At 36.4% G+C, this 24,479-nt stretch overlaps 1 protein-coding gene across 1 annotated transcript in view; it reads right to left on the bottom strand.

Annotated features, from left to right (window-relative positions):
• Window positions 1-24,479, bottom strand: part of LOC145679456 (high affinity choline transporter 1-like) — an 81,775-nt gene that overhangs the window by 25,661 nt on the left and 31,635 nt on the right. The window contains exons 3-5 of the mRNA XM_081750038.1: window positions 20,124-20,279; window positions 15,822-15,967; window positions 11,302-11,463 (exon numbers count right to left, since the gene is read on the bottom strand). Of these exons, the coding sequence (XP_081606164.1) occupies window positions 11,302-11,463; window positions 15,822-15,967; window positions 20,124-20,279 (464 nt within the window). The remainder of the gene's footprint in view (window positions 1-11,301; window positions 11,464-15,821; window positions 15,968-20,123; window positions 20,280-24,479) is intronic.

The following is a 24,479-nucleotide window of genomic DNA, read 5'->3' on the forward strand; positions in this document are numbered from 1 at the left end:
AAGGCAAAGCGTTTTCAACAAAATTCGAACCAGGGTGTCTCAGGGGTGCGTTTACCGGGACATGTAAAAGTAGAACGATATCAGTGTCGATTTCATAGTTTTTGCGGTCGCTGAGATCAATGGTGAAATTCCGATCGCATTAACTTCCAAATTCACCGTGTTCGGCTGCGGGCAGTGGGTCAACGGGGGGGGGGGGGGGGATACCGAAACGTAAAAGTAATCCAAAATGACCTATATTAGTGTCAAATCCATAGTTTTCGGGATAGCTGAGCTCAATGGTGAAACTCAAGACCGCGTTTACTTTCATATTTAGCCCCCATCAACTAAGAAAGGGGGGCATTATAAAGGGGATCACGAGACATGTAAAAATAATCCACAATGACCGATGTCAAATCCGTAGTTTTCGCGCTGGCTGAGATCAATGGTGATACTTTCATTAGCGATGATTTTCAAATTTAGCCACCATTGTATGCGGGCCAGGAGTCACTGGGGGTGGGGAATTGCGAGACATGTAAAAATAATGGAAAGTGACCGATATTAGTGTCAAATCCATAGTTTTCGCTGTCGCTGAGATGAATGGTGATACTTCCACAGGCGTTGACTTCCAAATACAGCCCCAATCGGCTGTGGGCCAGAGGCATTGTTTTTTTTTTTTTTTAATTGGAACCAGAGGATTATAGGGACTTTTACCGGCATATGTAAGAAGTAGTAGAAAATGGCAGATGTTAGTGTCACATTCATAGTTTTCGCGGTATTGGTTGGGGGTTGGTGGGGGCCAGAGGAGATTTTTTCACAATACGAACCAAGGGGGTCTGAGGGGTGGTTCACCGGGACATGTAAAAGTAGTAGAATTTGTGTCGAATCCATATTTATTGGGGTTGCTCAGACGTATAATGACACCCCCAATAGTGTATACGTTCAAATTCAGCCCCCATCGGCCTTCCCAATGAAAACACATGTACGTTGTTGGATATATATTCACACAAAATATATCCAATTTTAGAAATGTTTTTTAATTGTTCTCCCATTGTTCAGTTCGTTTACATTGATATTTTATCTGATCCATGCGTAGAACGGGCATAACAGCTAGTACGAAATGGTAAAGTGTTTGTTATGGAACAAATTACAATGAATTCAATTATATAGATAATAATTATAATTAATCATTATTTCCTTGTTGAATTATAGATACTTTTCAGTGGAAAACTGAATAAAATTTAAAAGTCCCAAATCAACGTAAAGTAGACCAACGTAAAGGAAAAATGTATAAAATTTTCCATATAATTAAGCTTACAAACTTAAATGGAAATTTAGCTTAATTACATGGAAATTTTTTTGTCGTTTTGTGCGCCTATTTCCTCGTTTTCTGCGTCACCGGAAATGGGTCAATGTTATCCTACAAAAATGGTGGAACAAGTTAATGCTGTTCCGTCAGGAACGATTTCAAGGTCGTTTCCTTCACATCATCTTGTGCTTGTTTTCTACCGTTTTGTAAACCTATTTCCACGTTTTGCGAATCAATGGTAGTGGGTCAAAATGGGCATTCAATGTGGGAAGAAAAATGATCCACTCTCCCACCAGTATCGAATTTCAAGGTCGCTTTTTCGCATTGTTTAGTGCATGTTTTTACCGTTTCTGCGCATATTTTCACGTTTTGTAGGCCAACGAAAGTGGGTCAAAGACGACCTACAAATATGGCAGAAAAAGACATATCCATTCCACTTTCAAGGTCCATTTTGACCCTCTCCCACTGATGCACAAAGCGACACAAATCATGCAAAAAAATGTGAAGAAAACGACCTCGACATTCGATGGTGACGGAACAGCATTAAGTTATTCCGCTATACTTGTAGGCAGGGACGTACGCAGGGGGTGGGTCCTGGGGGTCCGGACCTCCCCCGAAATTCCAACTTTTGTGTAAATTTAGCCTAATTTTAGGGACAAGTTTAGGAATTTCAATATAAAATGCCTGATATTGAGGTTGGACCCCTCCCGAAATAAATTCCTGCGTACGCTACTGCTTGTAGGCCATTTTGACCCATTTTCGTTGTCGCACTAAAGTGGAAATAGGAGCACAAAACAGTACAAAGCAGGCACTATACGATGCGAAAGAAACGACCTCCAAATTCGATAGTGGCGGAACAATGGCTCTATTTCCTCACACATTGATGGACCATTTTGACGCATTTCTGGTGATGCTCAAAACGTGGAAGTAGGCGAACAGAACGGTACAAAATACACACTAAACGATGCAAAAGAACCAACCCCGAAATTCGATAGTGGCGGAACAGTGAGCCATTTAACTCCCACTTTAAAGCCCCGTTTAACTCACCTCGGGTGATGCACAAGACGAGAAATAGGCGCAGAAAACTTTAAAAAAAAGGCACTAAACGATGCGAAAGTAACGATCTAGAAATTCGATAGTTTCGGAACAGTGGGTCATTTTCGTCACACCTTGGAGGCTCATCTTGACACACTTCTAGTGACGAACAAAACGTGGAAATAGGGGCACAAAACGTAACAAAACAGGCACTAGTCAATGCGAAAGGAAGGACCTCGAAATTCGGTAGTGGCGGAGGAGTGAGTCATTTTCGTCACACTTTGGAGGCCCATTTTGACACACTTCTGGTGACGCGCAAAACGTGGAAATAAGGGCACGAAACGGCACGAAACATTCACTAGTCGATGCGAAAGGAAGGACCACGAAATTCGGTAGTGACGGAGAAGTGGGTCATTTTCGTCCCACCTTCGAGGCCCATTTTGACCGTCTTCCAGTGACGCACAAAACGTCGAAATAGGCGCACAAAAGGGTACGCGGTGTGAAATTAACGACCTCGAAATTCGATAGTAGCGGAACTCTTGGTCATTTTCGTCCCATCTTAGAAGCCCATTTTGACCCACTTCTGGTGACGCACAAAACGGAAGTAGACGCACAAAACGGCACAAAACGATGTGAAGGAAACGACCTCGAAATTCATTGGTGGCGGAAGAGCAATAATTTGTTCCGTCATATTTGTAGGCCCATTTTGACCCACTTCCGGTGATGCACAAAATGTGGGAATAGGCGCACAAAGCGACACAAAACACGCACAAAAGATGCAAAACAAAGTACCTCGAAATTCGTTGGTGGTGGAATAGGTTAATGACGCCGTGAGCACCAATATAAGTATATACTGTAGTTCTTACCAGGGAGCGCGGTGGGTCAGTGGTAGAGCGTTCACCTCCGGTGCTTGAGGTCCCTGGTTCGATCCCAGCTCGCGCAGTTTGGACTTTGTGGTGGACAAATACCGTGCTCTTGGATTTTCTCGGGGTTCTCCCGTTTCCTCCCACTTTCTTAATTTCATTCAATTCACATCATCCCCGTCTCCTTTAGCCTAACCGGCATAAGCGTGGGACGTAAAACTAAAGATTTCATATAATTTTTTGTAGTTCTTACCATCAAACCTGAGAACTGCACGGTCCAATTTTTTAGCCAAAGTAGAAGCCCAACCGGAGTAGTGATGTCAACCAGCCCGGCTCGGTTCAACTGAGCGTACAGCTTGAGCTGGCTGGGTTGGGATTACCATGGACTGGGCTCAATTGAGCCAATGGCTTGAACCGGCTCGGTAAAGGAAGTTATCGACTCGGCTCGATTGGAGCCAATGGCTCGAACCAGCTCCGTTGAAACGAGTCCATAGGCTGGGTTCGAGTTAGCTTAACTGAGCCAATGGCTCGAACCGGCTCGGTTGGGGTAAGCAATTAGCTCGGTTCGGTTCGGCTCGAGCTGGCTCGGTTGGATGAGCTGTTGGCTCGGCTCACTTCTCGGTTCGGCTCGATAAGTGAATGAGCTGTGAGCGAGCCGCTTGAGTCGTTGACAACCCTAAACCCGGGTCGAGCAGTTTTAAACATGTTTGGCTGGAGTCCCATAACTTCTAAAATTTTTGGCTCGAGCCCGAATACTTGCTCCTCCTGAACTCAAGCCAAGAACCTCGTGACCGATGTCCATGCCTCCTGAAGATTTCTTGACTACCGAGATCGACAGTTAACTAATTTTTAGTATTCCGATACAAACCGCCTATATTCCATGTTTATACAGGTACACGGTGTTATAATAATAATTAGTTATAGTAGTAGTAGTAGTATCATTGATAATTATATTGTCTATGTAGGATACTTGAAGATAGTAGTACTTGGAACTACACAAAGGATTTAGCTCGAATTGGCTCGACTCGACTGGAAACTCGATCCGAATTCGAGTCGAGTTGGGGGAAATTTTTCGAGCCGAGATCTCGAGTCGAACTCAAAGATGTCTGCTTCGAGTCGAGTCGAGTTTTAAAGAAAACTCGCTCGAACTCGCTCGTGCTCATCCCTATTGTATGCATGACGGGCATATAGAGTTCTTTCGAGGGGGATAGAACCATAAACATAATATATTTAAAAAATACTTAGTTTCACGGCTTTCTTCCCAGGGGGGAAAAGGGATGGTAGGTATCCAGCATTTCTTATAAGTACCTTATTTGAAATATGTAAAACAGTAACAAGTGGACAACACAATATACACACATCTTCTTATCTTCAGTTTTAATTGCTGATTTCAATTGCAATTAACAATTACAATTAACAATTACAAGTTTCAATTGTCAATTACAATTAACAGTTGAATGTTTCAATTGCACCCTTTGCAATTGACAATTAACAATTAAAAGTTTCAATTGCCTGGTGACCAATTAACAATTAACAATTGACGAAAATTTAATTGCAAATTTTATGATTGAATTCAATTGCAATTGAAATTAATTGTCAATTACAAATTGAAATCAATTGCAATTGAAATCAATTGCAACTGATTTTCAGAGCAATTACTTTCAATTGATTGATCAATTGCAATTGATTTCAATTGATTTTGCCCAACACTGTTTGGAACCAATCATGACAGTCAAAGCTCCACCTCTGGACTCTCTATTTTAACTTATATATTGTAGCTCCAAGATTAAATGTGAACGCGTATTTAAGTGCAGAAAAATGTGACTGATATGTACCTCATTGTGTGTATATACATTGTAATGGCAGTGGTTGCATCAATTCCTATTATGAAGAAATCAATCCCGATGAAAATACGAACGTGGACATTACTGAAACGTAATAATCGGTATTGAAAATCCAGACTGCATTTAGAAACAGTGTGTGCTGAATAAAGGCACTCTGTTCTTAAAGAATTCTACAATTATGATTGCCTTTCATTTCGGATACATGAAAACATTGTAAGAGCCTCTTTATTGGAACTATTGTAGACTGTGTACGTTATCAGATTTTTTTATTTCTTATAGGTGTTAATATTGAAAAATTAAAGAGAATTTGGTGACTCGCAGATGATATGCCTAAGATTAGAAGTAAACTGGCCCGCAATAGAACCCTGCTACACCAGCTGGGTAAATATTTGTTATTTTTTTCTATCAGTATCATTCCAATGAAACTTGGAAGCTATATTTTGCGTATTACGTTGCATTTAATGTAAGTATAATTGCTAGTCTCAGAGGACGAGATTGTCAACTGATTAAAAGAAAGTAATTGCAAGAAGGGAAAGTTTGGAGATTTAAAAAAATCCCTCCGTTACTCACTCCAGGTGTAGTAGACTGGTAAGTGTATGTAAGCGTAGTCCTTTGTTATTCGAATGAAGTAAAAATAACATCAATAGTGCAAATACAACTTGAGTTCTAGCTATTAAAGTCAGAACCAGTTATTACCTTTAAAAGCCACTATTTGGCGGCCATTTTCCAATATGGCGTCCACACCCGTCACCGGATATTAAAGAACTTTTAGTATGTTATTATACACACCCTCCCAAATAGATGTGCAAAATTTCAGCTTGTTATGATTTTTCTGGGTTAATATATAAGAAAAGTAATTGGAAACAGGGAAATTTTGGGGATTTTAAAAAGAAATCCCTTCGTTACTTCCCCCATGTGTAGTACACTGGTAAGTGTATGTAAGAGTAGCCCTTTGTTATTCGAATGAAGTAAAAATAACATCAAAAGTGCAAATGCAATGTGAGTTATAGCTATTAAAATGAGAACCAGTTGTTATCTCGAAAAACCAGACTTTGGCAGCCATTTTCCAATATGGCGGCCAAACCCGTCAGTAGATAATTCAGGACTTTTAGTATGTTGTTATGTGCACTTTCCAAAGGTATGGGCAAAATTTCAACTTGTTATGATTTCTTTCTGGGTTAATATATAAGAAAACTAATCGGAAGAAGGGAATTTAGGTGATTTTTAAAAATAAATCCTTTCGTTACTTCCCACATGTGTAGTAAATTGGTAAGTGTTATGCATGGTCTGCAAGCCTAATCCTTTGTTATTCGAATGAAATAAAAACAATATCAATAGTGCAGATGGAACGTGAGTTATAGCTATTAAAGTGAGAATCAGTTATTACTTTTTAAAATAACGGTTTGGCGACCATTTTCCAACATGGCGGCCAAACCCGTCACCGGATTATTCTGGTCTTTTAGTATGTTGTTATATACAAACCTTCCCAAAGATATGATTTTTTTTTCCGGATTAATGTACATATTGACTGGACTTTTTAGGAGAGAAAGGGCAAGTCCCTAATAACGAAGGAATAATGCCATCAAATTGTACCAATCAAGTTTTGCTAGAGTTTATGTATACCTACTATATTGAGGCTCAATTACAACCTATTGGCGGTGCTAGAAACCATTTATTTTTAGTTTCTGTGCTTACTACCGGTACGACATTATTCCTTTCTGGTAAGACACTTAGACATTCTTTTATTAATGTACATTTTATTTTGAAATTGTATATGCTGCTCTATTATTCTAGCGGTTAAATGTAATGTTAACTTGTCAAATGTGCCCCGCTGAAAATGATCCAAATTTGCCCCACTATATACAGTATATCGCTTATGTTGAAATATGATCATAGGTGCCTGTTTATCAAAAATACGCAAAAATTTTCCAAAGCGATATATAGCCTAAATATAAATATCGCTTTGGAAATTTTTGCATATGTTTAGTAAACAGAAACCTATGATCATATTTCATCATAAGCCATAGGTAGAAAATTGATTTTGCAATGAATTGTATACAAATAGAAATAAACATACCAACAACTCCTTAATGTAACTGTTATTCTCTTACAACTTCGGCACTAAACAGGTGGCACACGTTGATAAAAACACAACCACATTCACAAGATGACGACACGTGAAGCCCATTGAAGCCCTATATTTCCAGCTTTTTGTCGTTAACTATACGCTTAGTCTCCAGTAATGGATTAGTTATTGGGGTCTTAGAAAACATCGCATTTTCGTTGTAAACTGTACGTTGTAAACCGTTCTAGGTATGGATAAACTAATTAGTGCATGCGATTGGGTGGAAAAGAACATTGTTGTTTGATACCTCACATGGCCCTCTTTCCATTTGAAAAAGTTGATGTCGATCCAATATGGCGGATTTCAAGATGGCGGTCATGATCCGGAATGACATAAAAACATCCCTTCTAACTCAATTTACATAGTTGAAGTCATAACTATTGTTCCTCGATCTATTTCGAAAAAAAATCGGTCTTGCAACTATCAAATTATATTGAACATGGCTTTCCCACATTCATGTTTTTATTTCGTTTTCCCATGTTTCTAGTGCTCATTAGCAGCTAAAACTTTTGTCAGTGTCTTATATTCAACCCTATATTAGAGCAGTAGTTGTTTCCCTTTGCTAACGCAACGGCGAAGTGGTGAGGTCTACTTGTTAGATCAGGGCGTCTATCGGAAAAATAGATTCCAAGCATGTGAATGGATATTATTTCACACGTAAATGCGATTTCTCATTGTATTAATTTAGAATCATGATCTGTTCATTTATTTAGTCGTTTTGTTACTTAAAAATTTGGAATGTTCAACTCTGTAAGTCATGTTTATGTATATATACTCTGTTCTCAAAGTGTAATGTATTATTCTTCTAGTTCGAAGAACATTCCGCTTTTGTTTGTTCATTTTTTTAATGCTCCCTATTGCTACATTAAGGTGAAACAGGAATTCGTGTTTCATCTTAAGAGAAGGGGTTTATTATCATGGTTTCTAATATAATTTAACATGAAACAGTGAGGAATCGCCGTTTCTCACTTACGTTTTCGTGGCAGTCATCTGAAGTATTACATGAAGAAAATGGTTTATTCCATTTCCCTGTCAGTGATGGAATGGATGATGGATCACCGGGTCCAGGTCATCTGGCTCTGAGTCTTGCCCGACTCGATATGATCTGGTGACCCAGGTAGACTCGCCGTGCCAGAAGCAGATGAAATTTCATACGTGCAGCGTTACTGCAGAATTGTGTAATTTATTAATCATGTACACTTATTAAGTTGGAACATTTATTTGTTTGATTTTCGGTGTGATATTTCTGAATCAAGATATAATGTCTTTAACATTTCATGTTTTCACTAATATAATTTCATGTTTATTTGCTTTCCCATACGCGGTTTTTGGACATAGTATATACGAAAAGAATTAACAGAACATAACAAACACTATTGGAGGCTCAGCGGCATCTCTTATATTCTAAGCGACAAGTTTCACAGGTCGATTAAAGTTTCACGATCCCTTTTCTCTGAATCTGACGCGTCTGTATTCTGCTATAATTTGTAGTTATCTTTCAGTGTACTGTTTGACACATACACAGACGCAAAAAGCAAGCAAGAAAGAAAATCATATTTATTCAAAAGGCAATAAGAGAGGAGAGAATCATCTTTGTTAGAATTGCTTTAATAGCTTTACAATACTCTCCGTGTTTATGACGATGTTTCGTTTCTTGGTCACAAGGTCACTCTGTGTTATGGGTATATCCAAGTCACATCGGGTCTGTTTGTGTTACCGGGCCACTTTTGGTCATCCGGTCTGTCCGGGTCATTTTGGTCACAAGTTTGTCTGGATCAGATCATCGTATGGGTCTGTAGGGCCCACCGGGTTTGGTGGATGATCAATCAGATTATCTCTGAGTTTTTCGGGTCACTTTCATGAAGTTCATGACCCATTCCATAGCCGTTTCCTACGTTACATGAATTCTACTTCAATGTCATTTCAACTTCCGTTTTATAAGATTAAAAACTAATAATTATAGAATTTCGACAGGATGAAATATTCCGCGAATCAAATCATAAGCTTCACAAAATTTGATCATATTGCTGAAATCCCTTTTATTCAGTAATTTGTTATTGTTTCCCTTCTAAGAGTTTTTCCAAGTTAAAAACAGCACCATAGTACCACAGCTTTTCTTTGGAATGACGCACTTTTTCTTTTTTACTAACAGGAAGTAAATAATTTCTCTAGTTTATCTATAGAAGCGTCACGTAATAGAGACAGTTAACCAAGTTAGCAGGATTGAGTGTTGCATCACCGCGCTGCACGTGTAATAGAAATCTACTATATTAAGACCATTGACCACGCAAAATAACTTATTTCTTTTTCTTGTTTAAATGAAACGGAATTTGTCATAACTCAACCCCTTGTTGAAAAACTAGTTCTTCCAGAGCAGTTTTAGATAGTACTATTTCTTGACTCTTTCTTGCTTCTATTCCGGAGTAAGCAAAGCGATGTGCCAAAGGAATACATTACTAAAAGGATTTTCCCACTCATATTTGTGTTTGAAATTGAATTTTAAAAAATACGGCATCCTTATTTGTGTGCATTTTTCCACAATAAGTTTCAAACCATGCATTTGAGGCTGCACTTGCTTCAGAAATGTGTCTGAACTTTTATTCCTTCATATGCTATTTTTTAACTTGAGAATAGGTGGTAGTGAGATGGGTCTAGGTCAGCTAAATAGGGTGAATGTCTCAACTTTTCAAACCCTAATGTAGCCAATTTGCCCATTGCAACATTGCATTTATGAGGAGATGCATTGTCATAAATTAAACAATTTTTGGAGACAACTTTCCAATTTTTTTGGGACAGTTTATGGGGACTGCATTTTTTCTTTAACTCTGAGAGAGGCCTATTTAGTATTGAGGCAATGGTGTTATCTTGTAAATAACCAACAAAGATTACCTCATCCTGATTCCACAAAACAGTAGCAAGAATCTTTGATTGGATTTTTGCACTCGAATCGGGCCTCAGGGAGCCACTAAGAAGCCATTCTGTTCATTGTTCTATCTCGAGGTCATACAAATAGACCAATCTTTCATCCTCCGTGACCAAACGTGTAACAAAATTAATGGTATCTGAATGAAACATCTCTGTAATGAAGCATTCTTGCATGCTTCTGGTCTGCATCCAAACATTGGCGGAAAGTTTTCTCATGGCAAAGATGATCACAAATAGTAACACTAACGCGTTCACGGGAGATGCAGAGATCCTTTGCTGTGTTCTTAGAAGAAATAATTATTTCCTTTGCCTTTGTGAGAGGATCATTCCATGTGCCTTTTCAGTTCTTTCGGGCATAATCACTATGATGAGTCTCATAGGACGGAGTTCATCTTGAGTGCCAAAATGTCCTGTCCTGAATTTGACAACCCAGTTCTTAACAGGAGCATAGCACGGAGCGTGGATCTCTATTGTCTGTAGCATCTCACTATGGATGACCTTTGCAGACTTCTCCTGAGCAAGGGGAACTTGATGACTGCTCTAGTGTCAACATCATTGAACTCCACATGTTGATCTGACATACTCCTCGCTTGCAACAAAATAGATTCATGAGTTCCAGTGCTTTGATTTTGGGTCGCAAACATATAGAAAGAAACATGAATTTTTCAAACAAAACAAAACAAAAATCAAACAATGGGAAGGGAACAAAGCGAAAAATTTCCCAGTATTCCCTCGTAATTAGTGAATTTAGAAATTATTAAAGTTTTAAAACCATCACAATTGGATAAATTATAGACAAGAAATTTATAAACATATTTTTAAAACGCAGAAAATACCTTATAAGTACAGTACTATTTCTCTAAAGAAAAGTATCAATGATTGCATAAATAATTTGCATAAATAGTTATCAAATTTGGAGCCACAAGTATAAATAGCAGCAGTATTGCTAAGTAGGCCAACTGGTGTAAGGAAAGGTCAAAGCCACGGTTCTTGGAACCATTAAAAGAAAATACGCAACTCTAAAGTGAAAGAAAACAGCACGCGTAATGAAATGCTAATGACGTCATAACTTTCTTTTATCTAAAATAATAAAAACAAAATATCCTATGTGATTAAAATCCTTTTTCAACAGATGTTTGTTAATATATTTCGTGTTCTCAATTTTAGCGGGGCTTTCCCTCTCTGTTTTTTATGAAATAAACATACGTCAATTGTTAGGCAAACCTGTTGCGGTACTCCTCCAAACACTAGCAGCATGATTACATCTGCCCACTCTGCTTCTCGCCCTGCCTGGAGGCTGCCAGTCATCCATTCCAGCGAAGATGAAGAGACGGTGGAATTCACAAAAGCCAATGGACTGCCCGTGGCAAATGGCACACTGATAGCCTAAGGCAAGAGGAAAAGAGTTTCCTTGTTGAGTCGAATGAATTTAGGGCTGAATTAGGACATTATTACAACAGCTATTATCGAGACAGTTTAATATTCATAACGCAGCAAATCCTGTGAAGAGAAATTGCCATACACAGATTCAAGATGTAAATGCATTGTGGAAATTAATTTTGAAATATATTATGTGTAAATTGGCCAGTATTTGCTTAATAGGAAATGTTTAACTTATTGAAACGACTAACTTCTGAATTAATAATAGCACTAAGTTATTCGTGCCCAAGTGGCTAACACACGTAGTTCTGGGTTTGATCTTCGATGGCTTTATTTGCCTCTGAAACTTTAGTAATGATTTGGACCCCACTTAAAGCAAGAGATTCCTTCCCATGTAACCCCCGACCCGAAAATATACGTTAAAGTACAATTAATCAACGAGAACATAGCTACGTCAACATGGCCCTACATATGTACAGCAAATATGGCCCAGCGTACTGTATTCGCCTTTGGTATGAGTAGTTCTTGGTTCGATTCCTGTTAAGGAAACTTTCGAGAGAAAGTGGCTTTTTCAGGCTAGCCATCTAGAATGAGATTTTCCTGGGGTTTTCTCATTCACACTAGGCAAATGCCGGTATAGTACCTCACATAATGGTCCCAGGACGCTTCTTTTCTTCCTCCCAATTCCCGAGGCAGTGTGATCACCGAGGAACGTCAGTCATCCTTCATACTCGTACGTGACGGCCTGACATCGCCATAAATGCCGAAAACCCAGAAATATAATTCCTAATCCTAACTCAACATATGCAGTCAAGCTTAGCAGAGAGTTAGATAGAGAGATGCTAAACTAAACAGGTTTTACTGTACTCCAATATGTACAAGGTGGTCCAAAAGTGTGGAAACACCCAAATGAAAGTTAGAATTTTAAAAGAATTGCAAAAATAAGACAACAGGTTAGTAGTACAGGTGGGAGAAAATGTTTCAGGAAATGTGATGTCAATGGCCACCATCTTGAAATCCGACATGTTGGATTCACTTTCATTTTCTTAAATGGAAATCACATATTGCGATGCATTGTCCTCATCTGAATTTTCTCAGGAATTCAATGCTGGGCTTGGTTTTGCTTTATCACTTATCACAAAGAGTTATAACTTCATATTCATCCAAAACCATAACTATGTAGTTTCTGGTCTTGTAATTTACTGCTTACAAAAATCTTTTTGAAAAGGTATCTACAATGAAGCCGTTAGTACATGTCCTGATTTTTTTGGACTTAGGCCATTTGGTATCCAAGCGATTCAAATAACACGGGAAATAACAACTATGGGGTTTTCTTTTTCTGAAATACGGTTTAGAAACTGGGCAGATACGCTAAATTTAAGAACCTTAATATCGAAAGAACAATTCGCACGCTTACAGAACTTCCATCATGTAAGTAATAGCCTGGAACATTTATTCATCTCTGCTGACTTCCAAAATAAAAAAAAAAAAAAAAAAAAAACGCAATCGCAAATGAAAAATCTCTTAAAACAGAACATGATGTAAATAACGGCAACTCTATCTGAGACATGTATATACAAACTGTCAGATATTTTGATGGATGATATAACCTACTAGTACATCCAAATGGTTGTGGAATCTGTGTTAATGTTAAACTATAGTGCAGCTGTTACTCTGTCTTATGGAGGTGTCACGTGAGTGTATAAGGCATGCTTCATTCAGAAATATATATATATATATACATACATATTTCCTTTTCCATTTTGATCACCTACAGAACTGACTTGATACCCGTAATTTCATTAACAAATAAATGGGTTTCATAAAAGTAAAATCCGTTTAAGTTATCCTTGATACAACTTTGCAAATAACATGGGGTCTCTTTGGTTATTTGTTCCGAAATGTGGGTCATGATGTTAGACGTGAGGATGACAGTTTTTGTTCTATGAGCCAAGTACAGCCCAGCCCCGTTAATACGGACTAGATGGGGTCGGACTAAACTGAAAGTTCGGATTAAACGAAATTTGACTTAAAATGCACGTAATATAAGTTTTAGATAAGTAATATAATTTTAATTTAAGTATCGTCTAAAGTTTCGTTTTCTTGTTTTTCTAACGTGATTCTGTTGCCTTAGCTGTTTTTGCTAACCAGTTTGACATACAAATCTTCAACTTCTTTCCAACCGATGGTGTCAAAAATTGCGTAGTACATGAGTAAATCCTACTTTATTGCTTATGCTTTTTTAAAATTCCGTCAGTATTAACTGTATGTTCAGACGAGTGGCGTACGGATTAGTGGGATTTAAGTGTACTTCATTTACCAGCTAATAATTAATGTCTTTCCAGTATGAATGCCGTTTATTATAACTTTGAAACTTCTTTGCTTTAATTAAAACTAAAATCTGGCGAAAGCAAACCACTTTTAATACCGTAAATAATATTATTATTTAGTAAATAAATAATAATAATAATAAACATTTATTAAAAGTGATTTGCTTTGGTCAGAGTTTAGTTTTAATGTTTTTTCCAACAAAACTCCAATAGTATGGTGCGTCCCGCTCATTATTTGAGAGTGAATATATCAAAATACATTTCCTTCTTAGTTTACAGGTTAAACTCATTGTAAGACTCGTTGCAGAAGCGAGCATTTTTTTAACTTGAAACTTTTCATCAGCGTCTTGCGTTTCACCAATTTTAAATCCGGCAAATAAAAGTGATTGCGAATATTTAATACAAAAGTTATCCTGAGACATGTCCTCAAAATTAGGGTGAATTTGTTCCGTGTCTCTAATTAATATCAACCAAAACAATATGAAGAACTGGGAACCAATGAAAGAAAGCATACGCAATTTTCCATGAAAATTGGGTAATTTTTAAAGAAAGTTATGTTAACATGTGTTCATAAGATAGATTGAATTCACAATCTTTCCTACGACTAATTTTATCCCTAAATAGTTGGAGTAGGACACTAATCTCAAATCAAACGCACACACTATATACTTCATAAACTTGGAGAAATTTTAGGAAATTATTACGTAACACAGGAGATAAATACTCTCCCTCAATATTGACTAAATTCAACTTTAAGCAATAGGGATGACTAGGATAAAAATATATATTGCACATTGCATCAAATTGAAACATTCTTTTAAATCGGAAAAGAAGTAAAATTCACCCCCATTCTTGATTGATTTCAATTCGAAGGAGTGAGGATTGAGGAAAACATAAATGAACCTGTATACCATACTTATCAAAATTGAATATTTTTTTACGAAAATAATAATAATAAATGTTTAAAAAATTACAGAAAGTGTTCAGTTCCTCATTCTTGGCTAACTTTAAGCTTAATTAGTGAGAATGATTGAGAAGCCTTAAAAAAATGTGTGAAATATGGAATCAAAATAGGTTTCTTTTTTACAAAAATTATCATGGGATATATTTTATTTTAAAGGCAACTTAATTCACCTCAATTGGAGCAAATTAACCCTTCATCCTTGACTGACTTTAACTTTAGGAATTTTAGGCAAGCCTCAAAGAACATACATTATATTATATTAAAATAAAATAATTTTTACAAATGTTATCGTTAAACATATATTTTTTTGAAATTGCAGGAGGGATAAATGCATTTCCTCATTCTTTATTGATTGTAACTCCATGCAATGCATGTAATGGGATGGAGAGTATGTAAAAGTCTCAAAGAAAATATGTGATATGTTGAATCAACATAGAATATGTATTTTTTATAGCAATTTTTATGTAACGTATTTTTTTAAAATGATAGGAAACTAAATTCATCTGTTCATTCTTGACAGCAATGGGGAAAATGGTCAAAACTTGTACGCCATTATTGTTGCATCAAAATCAAATAGTTTCAGTGGAACTTATCTTCTTGGATTTTCTTTTTTTTTTTTTTAATAAGGATAATTGTGCCGAATTTAGGAGAGAATCACCGCTTTAAATCCATTTATCCGTGATTCAACCACAACCAATGGAGATTACTGGAAATCTCTAAAGAAGTTATATAGTTTCTCAAAATCAATACATTTTAGTAGGTTATACTGACAATTAATTTTACCACATATTTGGAAACTTGTAACATTTTATGATTTTGTTTTACAATAGAAGTTGTTTTATCTTTGCATTTTTTTTTTTTTGCTAAGGTTGTAAGAAGATATGTATCAAATTTCATTAAAATTAGATAAGTTTACGAGTCGTCATGAAACAGAGACCCAAATATCGCTTTCGTCAAACGGTAGAACTGTATATTTGAAGGTCGCTCAATTGAATTTTATTTATAAACTATAACACATAATTAGTTTACAGATCAAAAACATAAAGATTTTTTTAAACATTAACAATTACCAGTCCGATTGTCAGCAAAGCCAATTGTGCTATGGAAATGAATGTGATGTAACTGTAGTCCCAGAAACAAAACGCTGTTATAAAAGATGTAGCAATGATCACTGACATCGAAAGAGGAACTTCTAAAAGGACTTCTGCAGCTATTCCTGAAAGACAAGGTAAGTATTACTCGTAGAATATTGTGTATCATAAAAATCTAGAGACGAAGTTAAGAATAGCATTTGCTGTATCTAATTAAAATTTATCTCAGCAAATATTATGTATTGTTCAAATATAAATATTATAAATGCTTTTATATATACGAATATATAAATAGAATTTCTGTCGATCCTGCAGCGTCAATCATCTTCCTACTCCACAAGAGGTTGGTGAGCAACATGTCTGTATATTGTTAACTGCTTGATATCCTTTCCTGATGTCATTCAGGTATTTCTTTCCTCATTTCGACATCTGATTCTTCCTTCCGTTGTTTGATTTTTCTTTCAGTACTATAACCCATTTTTAAATTACGGATTAATTGACCAATCATGCTATTTCCTTTTTGATGGGTTTTCGCTTTTTTCTTTCTATTAATGTGACTTTGTCACTTCATATTTATGTGCATGACAGATGCATCATTCTTCTCAACAAAAACATCACGAACGCCTCCAATTTTTCTCTTATTTATCTTCATGTGTATCTACGTTTCTGACCTGTATAGAGATCTACATTTCATACAAAGCTCTTAATAGATATTTTTCTTCCTGTTATAGCAATACGTTTTTCGATGTTAGTAGTTGTTCCTTCATATAGGATACCTTGATCACTCTAAAATATTAGGGTATTTATTCTGGAATAGAGAAAATACTATTTATTTTTATATTTAAAAAGATATATAATACGAGTCGTGTCCGGAAAGTAAGTACCAGTGTTTAAAAAAATACTAAAACACGTTTGTTCAAGCCAAATTTATTTTTAAACCTTGAACTATTTTTCGACATAGTTTCCACCAATGTTCAAACACTTGTCATAAGGGTGACCAACTTGTCCAAACCTTCCTCAAAGAAACAACCCGTCAGTGAAGACAACTATAACTTCACAGCTTTTTTTTTTTTTTTTTTTCGTCGTTGTCACTTTCAAAGTGCTCACCGCCAAGTTCGTGCTTCTGGTGCAGGAACAAGCGATAGTCAGTCGGGACCGTACGGCAGGTGATCAAACTCCTTCCAACCGAACTGTTGGATAATTTTCTCATCCACTTTCCTCACCAACCCATCAGTCAGAAAGAAGGCCGCTCGCTTCGGACAATTCGTCTGCCTTTCATTGAACTGTCTCACCTACTTTCACAACATCCTATCACTCATTGCATTTTCACCGTAAGTCTCTACAATTTGATGATGAATTTCGGCCGGCGTAATGTTCCCTGCTTTCAAGATCCGGATAACAGAACGAATCTCACTGTCGGCGCGTTTAGCAATTGTTTTAAACATTTTGTAAATGATTACAGAACATAGCACAGTACACTCATGACAACCGTACTGGTGTCATTGTAGAGGCAATGAACCAGTAAAACTAGCGTGCATACGCGGAGCACCGACTATAGCACTGTGGTGACGTTATAACGAAACTGTTTGTACTTGCCAGAACTGTTTGAACATCGGCGGAAGCTAACAAGTAACACTTCCGAAGGGTAGCACTCAGATTTTGATAAAATTTTGTGGGTAGATACTACACATAAAATAACCGAATACATGTTTTTTATTTTCTGCAGAAAAACGGATTTAGGGGGGCAAAAAACCCAACCAAAATTTTGAAAGTTGACGACCGAAATGCAATAAACAAGTGAACCGAAGTCAACGAAATTGTACACACATATTGTAGACATAAAATGAGGGAATACGGGTTTCGTTTTTTCCTGGAGAAAACGGTTGGGTGGGGCACGGAACCCTCCAAAACTTTGATCACGAAATATGAAAAGTGCTAGTAACAGTATAAAGTGCTAATAACAGTATGTCAGAAGTGCTTAAAGAGCATGAAGAATTGGAACGACACATTGTGTAGGGACAATATGCAAAAAATAAACGAATACGGCTTTTTTATTTTCTGCGGAAAAACGGTTTTAGGGGAGAAAAAGCCCCTACCCAAAATTTTGAAATTTGAGGCCCAAAAGGCAAGAAGAAGTGCACCGAATTAAATGATATTGTGCACAGATATTGTAGACGTGAAATGAGATAATTGGGTTTCTTATTTTCCAGGAAAAAAGCGGCTCAGTGAGGCACGGACCTTCTAAACCGTTGATTACAAAATATTAAAAGTGCAAATAAGCATACGTCAGAAATTCCTAAAGAATATGAAGAATTGCAACGAAACTTCGTATAGGGACAATTTCCAAAATAATAAAACATTTTTTAATTTGTGCGGAAAAACAGTTTTGGGGCCTAGGCCCCATCCGAAAAAAGAAAGTAAATATTACCGTACTAGCGCTGGAAGGAGTGGACCGAAGCAAATGAAATTGTGTGTAGATATTATATAGACCCTATGTAAAATAAGTCCTTTCGAGTTTCTCAAGTGTCTCTATCCGTTTTGCTTCAAATTTGGCACATCAACAGCAAACTAGAAATAAATCGACACGTGTTTTTGTTTGTGCGGAAAAACTGTGTTTGTAGTTGATCTGTCAAATTTGAAGAAATCGGATGGAGACACTAATGAAACACGAAAGGCCATATTTTACATATTCAATATCTACATACAATTTCATTCGCTTCGGTCCACTCCTTTCGCCACTCAACGCATCGGTCCACTCAACAGTTTTTTTTTTTTTTTTTTTTTTTTTTTTCTTTTCAGGAAAATACGAAACACGTATTCCCTCATCTTACCTCTACAATATTTGTGCACTTTTCATTCACTTCGGTCCACTTCTTCTTGCCTTTCGAGGTCAAATTCCAAAATTTTGGACGGGGGCTTTTGCCCCCTAAAACCGCTTTTCCCCCGAAAATAAAAAAAAGCCGTATTCGTTTATTTTTTGCCTATTGATCATACAAAAGTTTCGTTGCAATTCTTCATGTCCTTTACACATATCTGACAAACTGTTACTAGCACTTTTGATATTTCGTGATCAAAGGTTTGGAGGAGTCCGTGCCCCACCCAACCTTTTTTCCAGGAAAATACGAAACCCGTATTTCCTCATTTTACGTTTGCAATATCTGTGCACAACTTCATTCACTTCAGTTCCCTTCTTCTTGCCTTTTGGGCATCAACTTTCAATTTTTTTTGGGGGGGGGGGATTTTGCATCCTAAAACCGTTTTTCCGCATAAAATAAAAAAAACACGCATTCAATTATTTTATGTGTACTATCTGCCTGCCATTTTTTTAAAAATCAAAATCGGAGTGTTACACTTCGGAAGTGTTACTTGTAAGTCGAACAATAATTTAAGGTGTGCTCTTTCATGTAAAAATAAATTTTACTTGAACAAACCTGTTTTAGTAATTTTTTCAAAAAATGGCACTTACTTTCCGGACACGCCTCGTATCAATGTCACAATCTTCGCAGAAACAAAACTGAAAATATCATCCATGATAAACCAAAGGCTTGGTTGAAGCTCTAGCTCTATCCTTCAGTTTTTACCTATTATATTAAGGCATCCTAATACCGGCCTGTCGTGAAAATATGATTGTATTTTTGCGTTGCGAATTTGAAGGTCTCCTTCCCCTCTGGGAACTGAATGGTGGGCGTCAGGCCCGTAGCTAGCCCAAAAATGTACAGGGGCCCGATCCAACCATATTATAGTTCATTTGCAAGCTTACCGTGGACATTTTTGGGGGGACTAGTAAAAATTTAAGGGGTGACCAACTTGTCCACCCATAGACCCCCATACATATGGGCCTGGTGGGCGTACTGGAACACACCATCTCTGTCTTTAATACAGTGGTTTTGGTGACTTCAATAGGTAGAAAATCAGACCCACTATACGTATATGAATATTAATTTTATGTTTATTTTGTAAACTTTACAAAATTACATTTATACCCCTGTTTCCTTTTACGTTAGACTACCTTATAAATTTCCCCGTTTCATATTCTGAATGTTTTGGATGGTATTCAGAATGACTGATTTTCATCACTCAGATTTGAGATTCATGATGTGGTTTGCTTTGTATGTATACTCAGTATGTTCCACAGCAAATAAACCAACTTTATTTCTAGATTCTGTATGGGATTTTTTTAAAATACTGAAGTATAGGAAATAAACCAAATATCTTGCTAAGTTTAAATAACTTTATTTTCCTTAGGGGGTTAACGAAGACAAAAAATAAGAACTTACTCACCTATTACACGTAAAAGTGATGCACACCACATGACGTCAAGTAACAATGTTACTACATAGAAGAATGGTAATACGCTTTTTCCGTATGCACGCTGAATCGGATCCAGAATTGTATAATAGCCAGCGTCTCTGAAGGCAGATGTGAAACAAAGTCCAACTGAAATTCAAAGTATTCCATTATTATCTTACATAGTTCTTGTTAGTTAATGGTTAATCTTAAAACGAACCTCTTATTACTCCGCTAAAAGATGTGGTGAGAAGTTTAATAGCAATTTGTGTAAATAAGAGTTTAATGCTCCTGATCAATATTAAGCTTACGAGATGTGATTTTGAGTTTAGCGTCCCTTTCAGCAGTAAGGCTATATTAGACGTGGATCTACAAGTTAACGTAGAATCCTAACAACATGAGTTTCCGCCGGGAATCGATCCCGAAACAAAAGCGCGTACTCTAACCGCTTAACCACAAGGGAGCTGTTAAGATTATGAAACATTGGCAAGCAGTTGAAAATAGAACTCGAGCCCAACACCTTCAGTTGAGTTTAAATCCGTGCTTATACACGCACGAACCATGGATACTGATTACCTAACTGGAAGTTATTATGCAATTTATTATTAATTGAAAAGAAACTAAGATTAAGTAAAACAGACATATGCATTCCTTGTTATGAAATTGATTAGCTGTTAATATTGGATATCAAATTCCGATTTTATTTACTGTTTACCACATAGGAGAAAAACATGTTGAATTTTCACATCTTAGTAACCCTCTTACGTTGTTATCCGAAAATGAGTTTTCATAGCATCGCAATTGTGACAGTAGTAGACTGTGGTACTTTAACCCTTTCATGGGCCACTTTTTTCTAGAAGTGGTAGACGATGCTTCCACTAGTTTACATTTATGAGTTGTCCAGGTTATTGAATTTAAGCTTAGTTTACAGCATGGGCGTCAATTCTAGAGGCCAACGGGGCTAGCCCCACAAAGTTCGCATGCCCCCTAGGATCTGGATATCTTTGCTTGGATATCTGACAAGGAAACACCTAATGAAAAAACTTATGCCTATGCTGAGAATAACGCTTTCCAGTGGAGCAAATAAAAGCATACTTACTCTCCTGTAGTGGCAAGAATCCTTCCCACTGCCCCCATTTTTTAATGTTTGAGTTCTATATACGAATTCTACAATCACATACACACACAAAATAACAAAAGTAACAATTTGTTGTTGAAAGAGTTCTTGAGAGGAGATTGTGTCGGTTTTTGGCTTTTGGGAAGCCAAAACTAGGTAAAAACAACAACAACAACAAATCGTGTTTGACAGGAGGAACGAATTCACGTTACGGAAGGGTAATTGATGTGTGAGTAATACATGAAGTGAATAGATTGTAAACGCAATGTGTGCATGGAGGAGTGAGAAATGTTGCCGTGGCCGATCTATACGAACCGTGAAGTTAAGTGCAAATTTAAATTACAGTGATATACTAAACCTAACCTAACGAAAATTAGCCAATATTTAACAAAATAGTCACAATTTTTACCAAAAAATGCTGCCCCCTCCTTCAAAAGCCGACATGTGACAAAGAAGGATCAAGGGATGCTTGGGAAAACTGGTAGAAGTTTTGAAAGTATATTTTGTGGTATTACTCATTGCTCACTATTACAGAGGCAATCTAGCAGTAAGAAGATAAAATTTTACATGCATTTTGAACTTATTGGGCACTTTCATTATGACGTATTGACGCAATACTCAGATGCTTTACTTATGTGTGATTGTTAAGCATCAGCGACTCTTATGAAAATGTGGTTTACAATGTCGAATAATATGTGAAATACTAGGTATAGTGCAGAAATTCATGTTGTTTATACGGTTATAGAAATATATCTATAATAGTAGAAGTAATATAGGATAGTACGTAGTTGCAGAGTTGTATGGACGGTGTTGGCTTATAATAACTAGTCGGGAATTACAGTTTCTCGAAAACATCTATTTAACCGTGTCGGAAACAAAAATCTTCGGGTGGTTTTGGGATAGAGTTAAGAATATTTTATTCAGTCCGGATGAACAAAAGGAAGAGTAACTATAGCAAATAGTCATCTTATTAGCCATTGTGAGTACATAACTATGTTGAAAAATTGTTTTATTGGGAAACTGTGCTTTGTAATCGTATTACACGACTAAATTTCCATTAAAAAAAAAAGATTCTATGATGCATCTTCATCCGATTTACGATTATGAACTTCTAAGAGCAATTATCGTTTATTCAAGCTGTTAAATGTTATTAATGTGCTTTTGACGTGAGAACACTGTGGAGAAACAAGTCAAATCAAGGTTTTATGACCTTAGTTTCAATATTGTCTCGCATAAAACCTATTTTGAAATTGTACGGTTGTTTGTTTGATTACAGTTTAATTTCCTAAATCATCACTCAAATATGCACCTATAGCTTGTAGCATATGCGTCACCACCTATGACATAAAGCGACGAACTATGGTCATAAAAATCACGTATAGCAGCCACTTACAGTATGAACTAACTACTAGCTGCTGAATGATGCTAATATATGTGACTTCGATTCATCATTTGCATCTGTAGTTAATACAATTTCTTTGTTTTCTAACAAACCAAAAAAGAATATAAAATATAACTCTCACAACAGTGAATCCTCTAGCACCTTCAACTACGAACATCGCTTCAAAGATGTGACTATAGATGTGATTGCAATGCATGTCTTACGTGTACTTACTGATTGGTAAATTTGGAACACGGGTGTTAGTTGCAGTCAACTAGATCTCCAAAAATATGACTTTTCATTGTGACGGTAAAATATCAGTTATAGAATTTCATTCTTTGTTATTCTCTTATGAAACATGCGACATATGATTCAGAAATAAGCCTAGCCTATAATATGTTTTGCTTTAATGTCAAGAGAGCTGGGCTATAATTTCTCTAATTTTTACTTTCCTAATGTTTTCCGATCATCAGCACGTACCTACGGAGGATTAGAACAAATTTTATTTATTTATTTATTTTTATGGAATTTCCCGAGGGCTTTTCAAGTTTTCGCCCCGCAACAAAAACGAAGAACACTCTTCTGGAGAGTGAAATTAAAAAGTGAGACTTTCTCGAAAACAACTTTTTGGTATTTAATAAATAAATATTTCATTAACAACAGTACAATAATAACGCATTAACGTTCTCCGAAAAATCGAGAAGGCAAAGTTTAGTGGTGGAGGATAATTTTTGTTTGGACGAAATTTCTGATAGCTGCCCTAACAAATTTGTTTACGTTTCATGAATAAATATTTTATTTATTACTCTTCTACAATATATTGTGTTTTGTGGTGCATTTTTAAAAGAAAAACGTGCTTGTTTTTAACAAGTTTTGTTTACCAAAATTACTTTATACTTTACTCTATCCGTGGTCTGTTTGTTCGTCCATTTGTGAGACAAAAACATCTCTAGAACTACTTGATGAATCCTTATGAATTTTACCCAGGGTGCAGAGAGTCAAAAATTAGAAATCGAGTTCGTTGATAAAGGTAACATTTAAACCGAAAATGGAATAATCAACCATATATGGTTTTAACGTTGACCATTATAGAGCAGAAGCGGTGTTTATATAGATAGCGAGAAGCGATTTTTTGCAATCGATTAAGCATCCCGTGATAAAATCCGCTACAACTTCCGGTTTCAATATTAATGTACATAGAGCAAAAACGTTAAGAGATAATGGGAAACAGTGTCCTGGAATCAATTTAACGTTTTAAGAATAATAGCTTACAATTTTATACATTAATCTTATGTTCTAACCGGAAACGACAAAAATCAACCACTTCCACTTTTGCCGTTGATTGCTATAGATTGAAAACGGTAATAGATATTTATAAGCGATTTTCTGCAATCAATTAAGCGTTCCAAGAATATATTCCATCGTCATCTAATATCTTTACTAAAACTGTATGTAGTAGAAATCTATTGCTACTACTCTCGATTTTAACACTAACTTAAATAAAAATATCACGTCATATATATTAATCTCCTTCGCGTTCATTTGTATAATTATAGAAAGCAAAACTACTGAAGAAGTAGGTAATCAACCTCATTTATATACATAAACATATTTAAGCTTGAAATTTTATTTCTCTGTCTTATTCGTAAATCCAATAGATACAGGATGGTAGGAAACTCCACCGACAAAACTCGGGAGGCGATTCCCGACACCGAAACAAGAAAAAAAGTCCTGTTACACTTTTCTCTAGGACACATAGTTTCGGAGCTACATGATGCCGAAAACGTGGCAAAATACACTTTAGAGCGCTATATCTCCTCTATTTCGAAAGATAGAGGCAAGGCGGCATGGT

The sequence above is a fragment of the Thermobia domestica genome, chromosome 1 (genome assembly GCF_964235325.1).
Source record: "Thermobia domestica chromosome 1, izTheDome1.hap1.1, whole genome shotgun sequence".
Lineage (NCBI taxonomy): Eukaryota > Metazoa > Arthropoda > Insecta > Zygentoma > Lepismatidae > Thermobia > Thermobia domestica.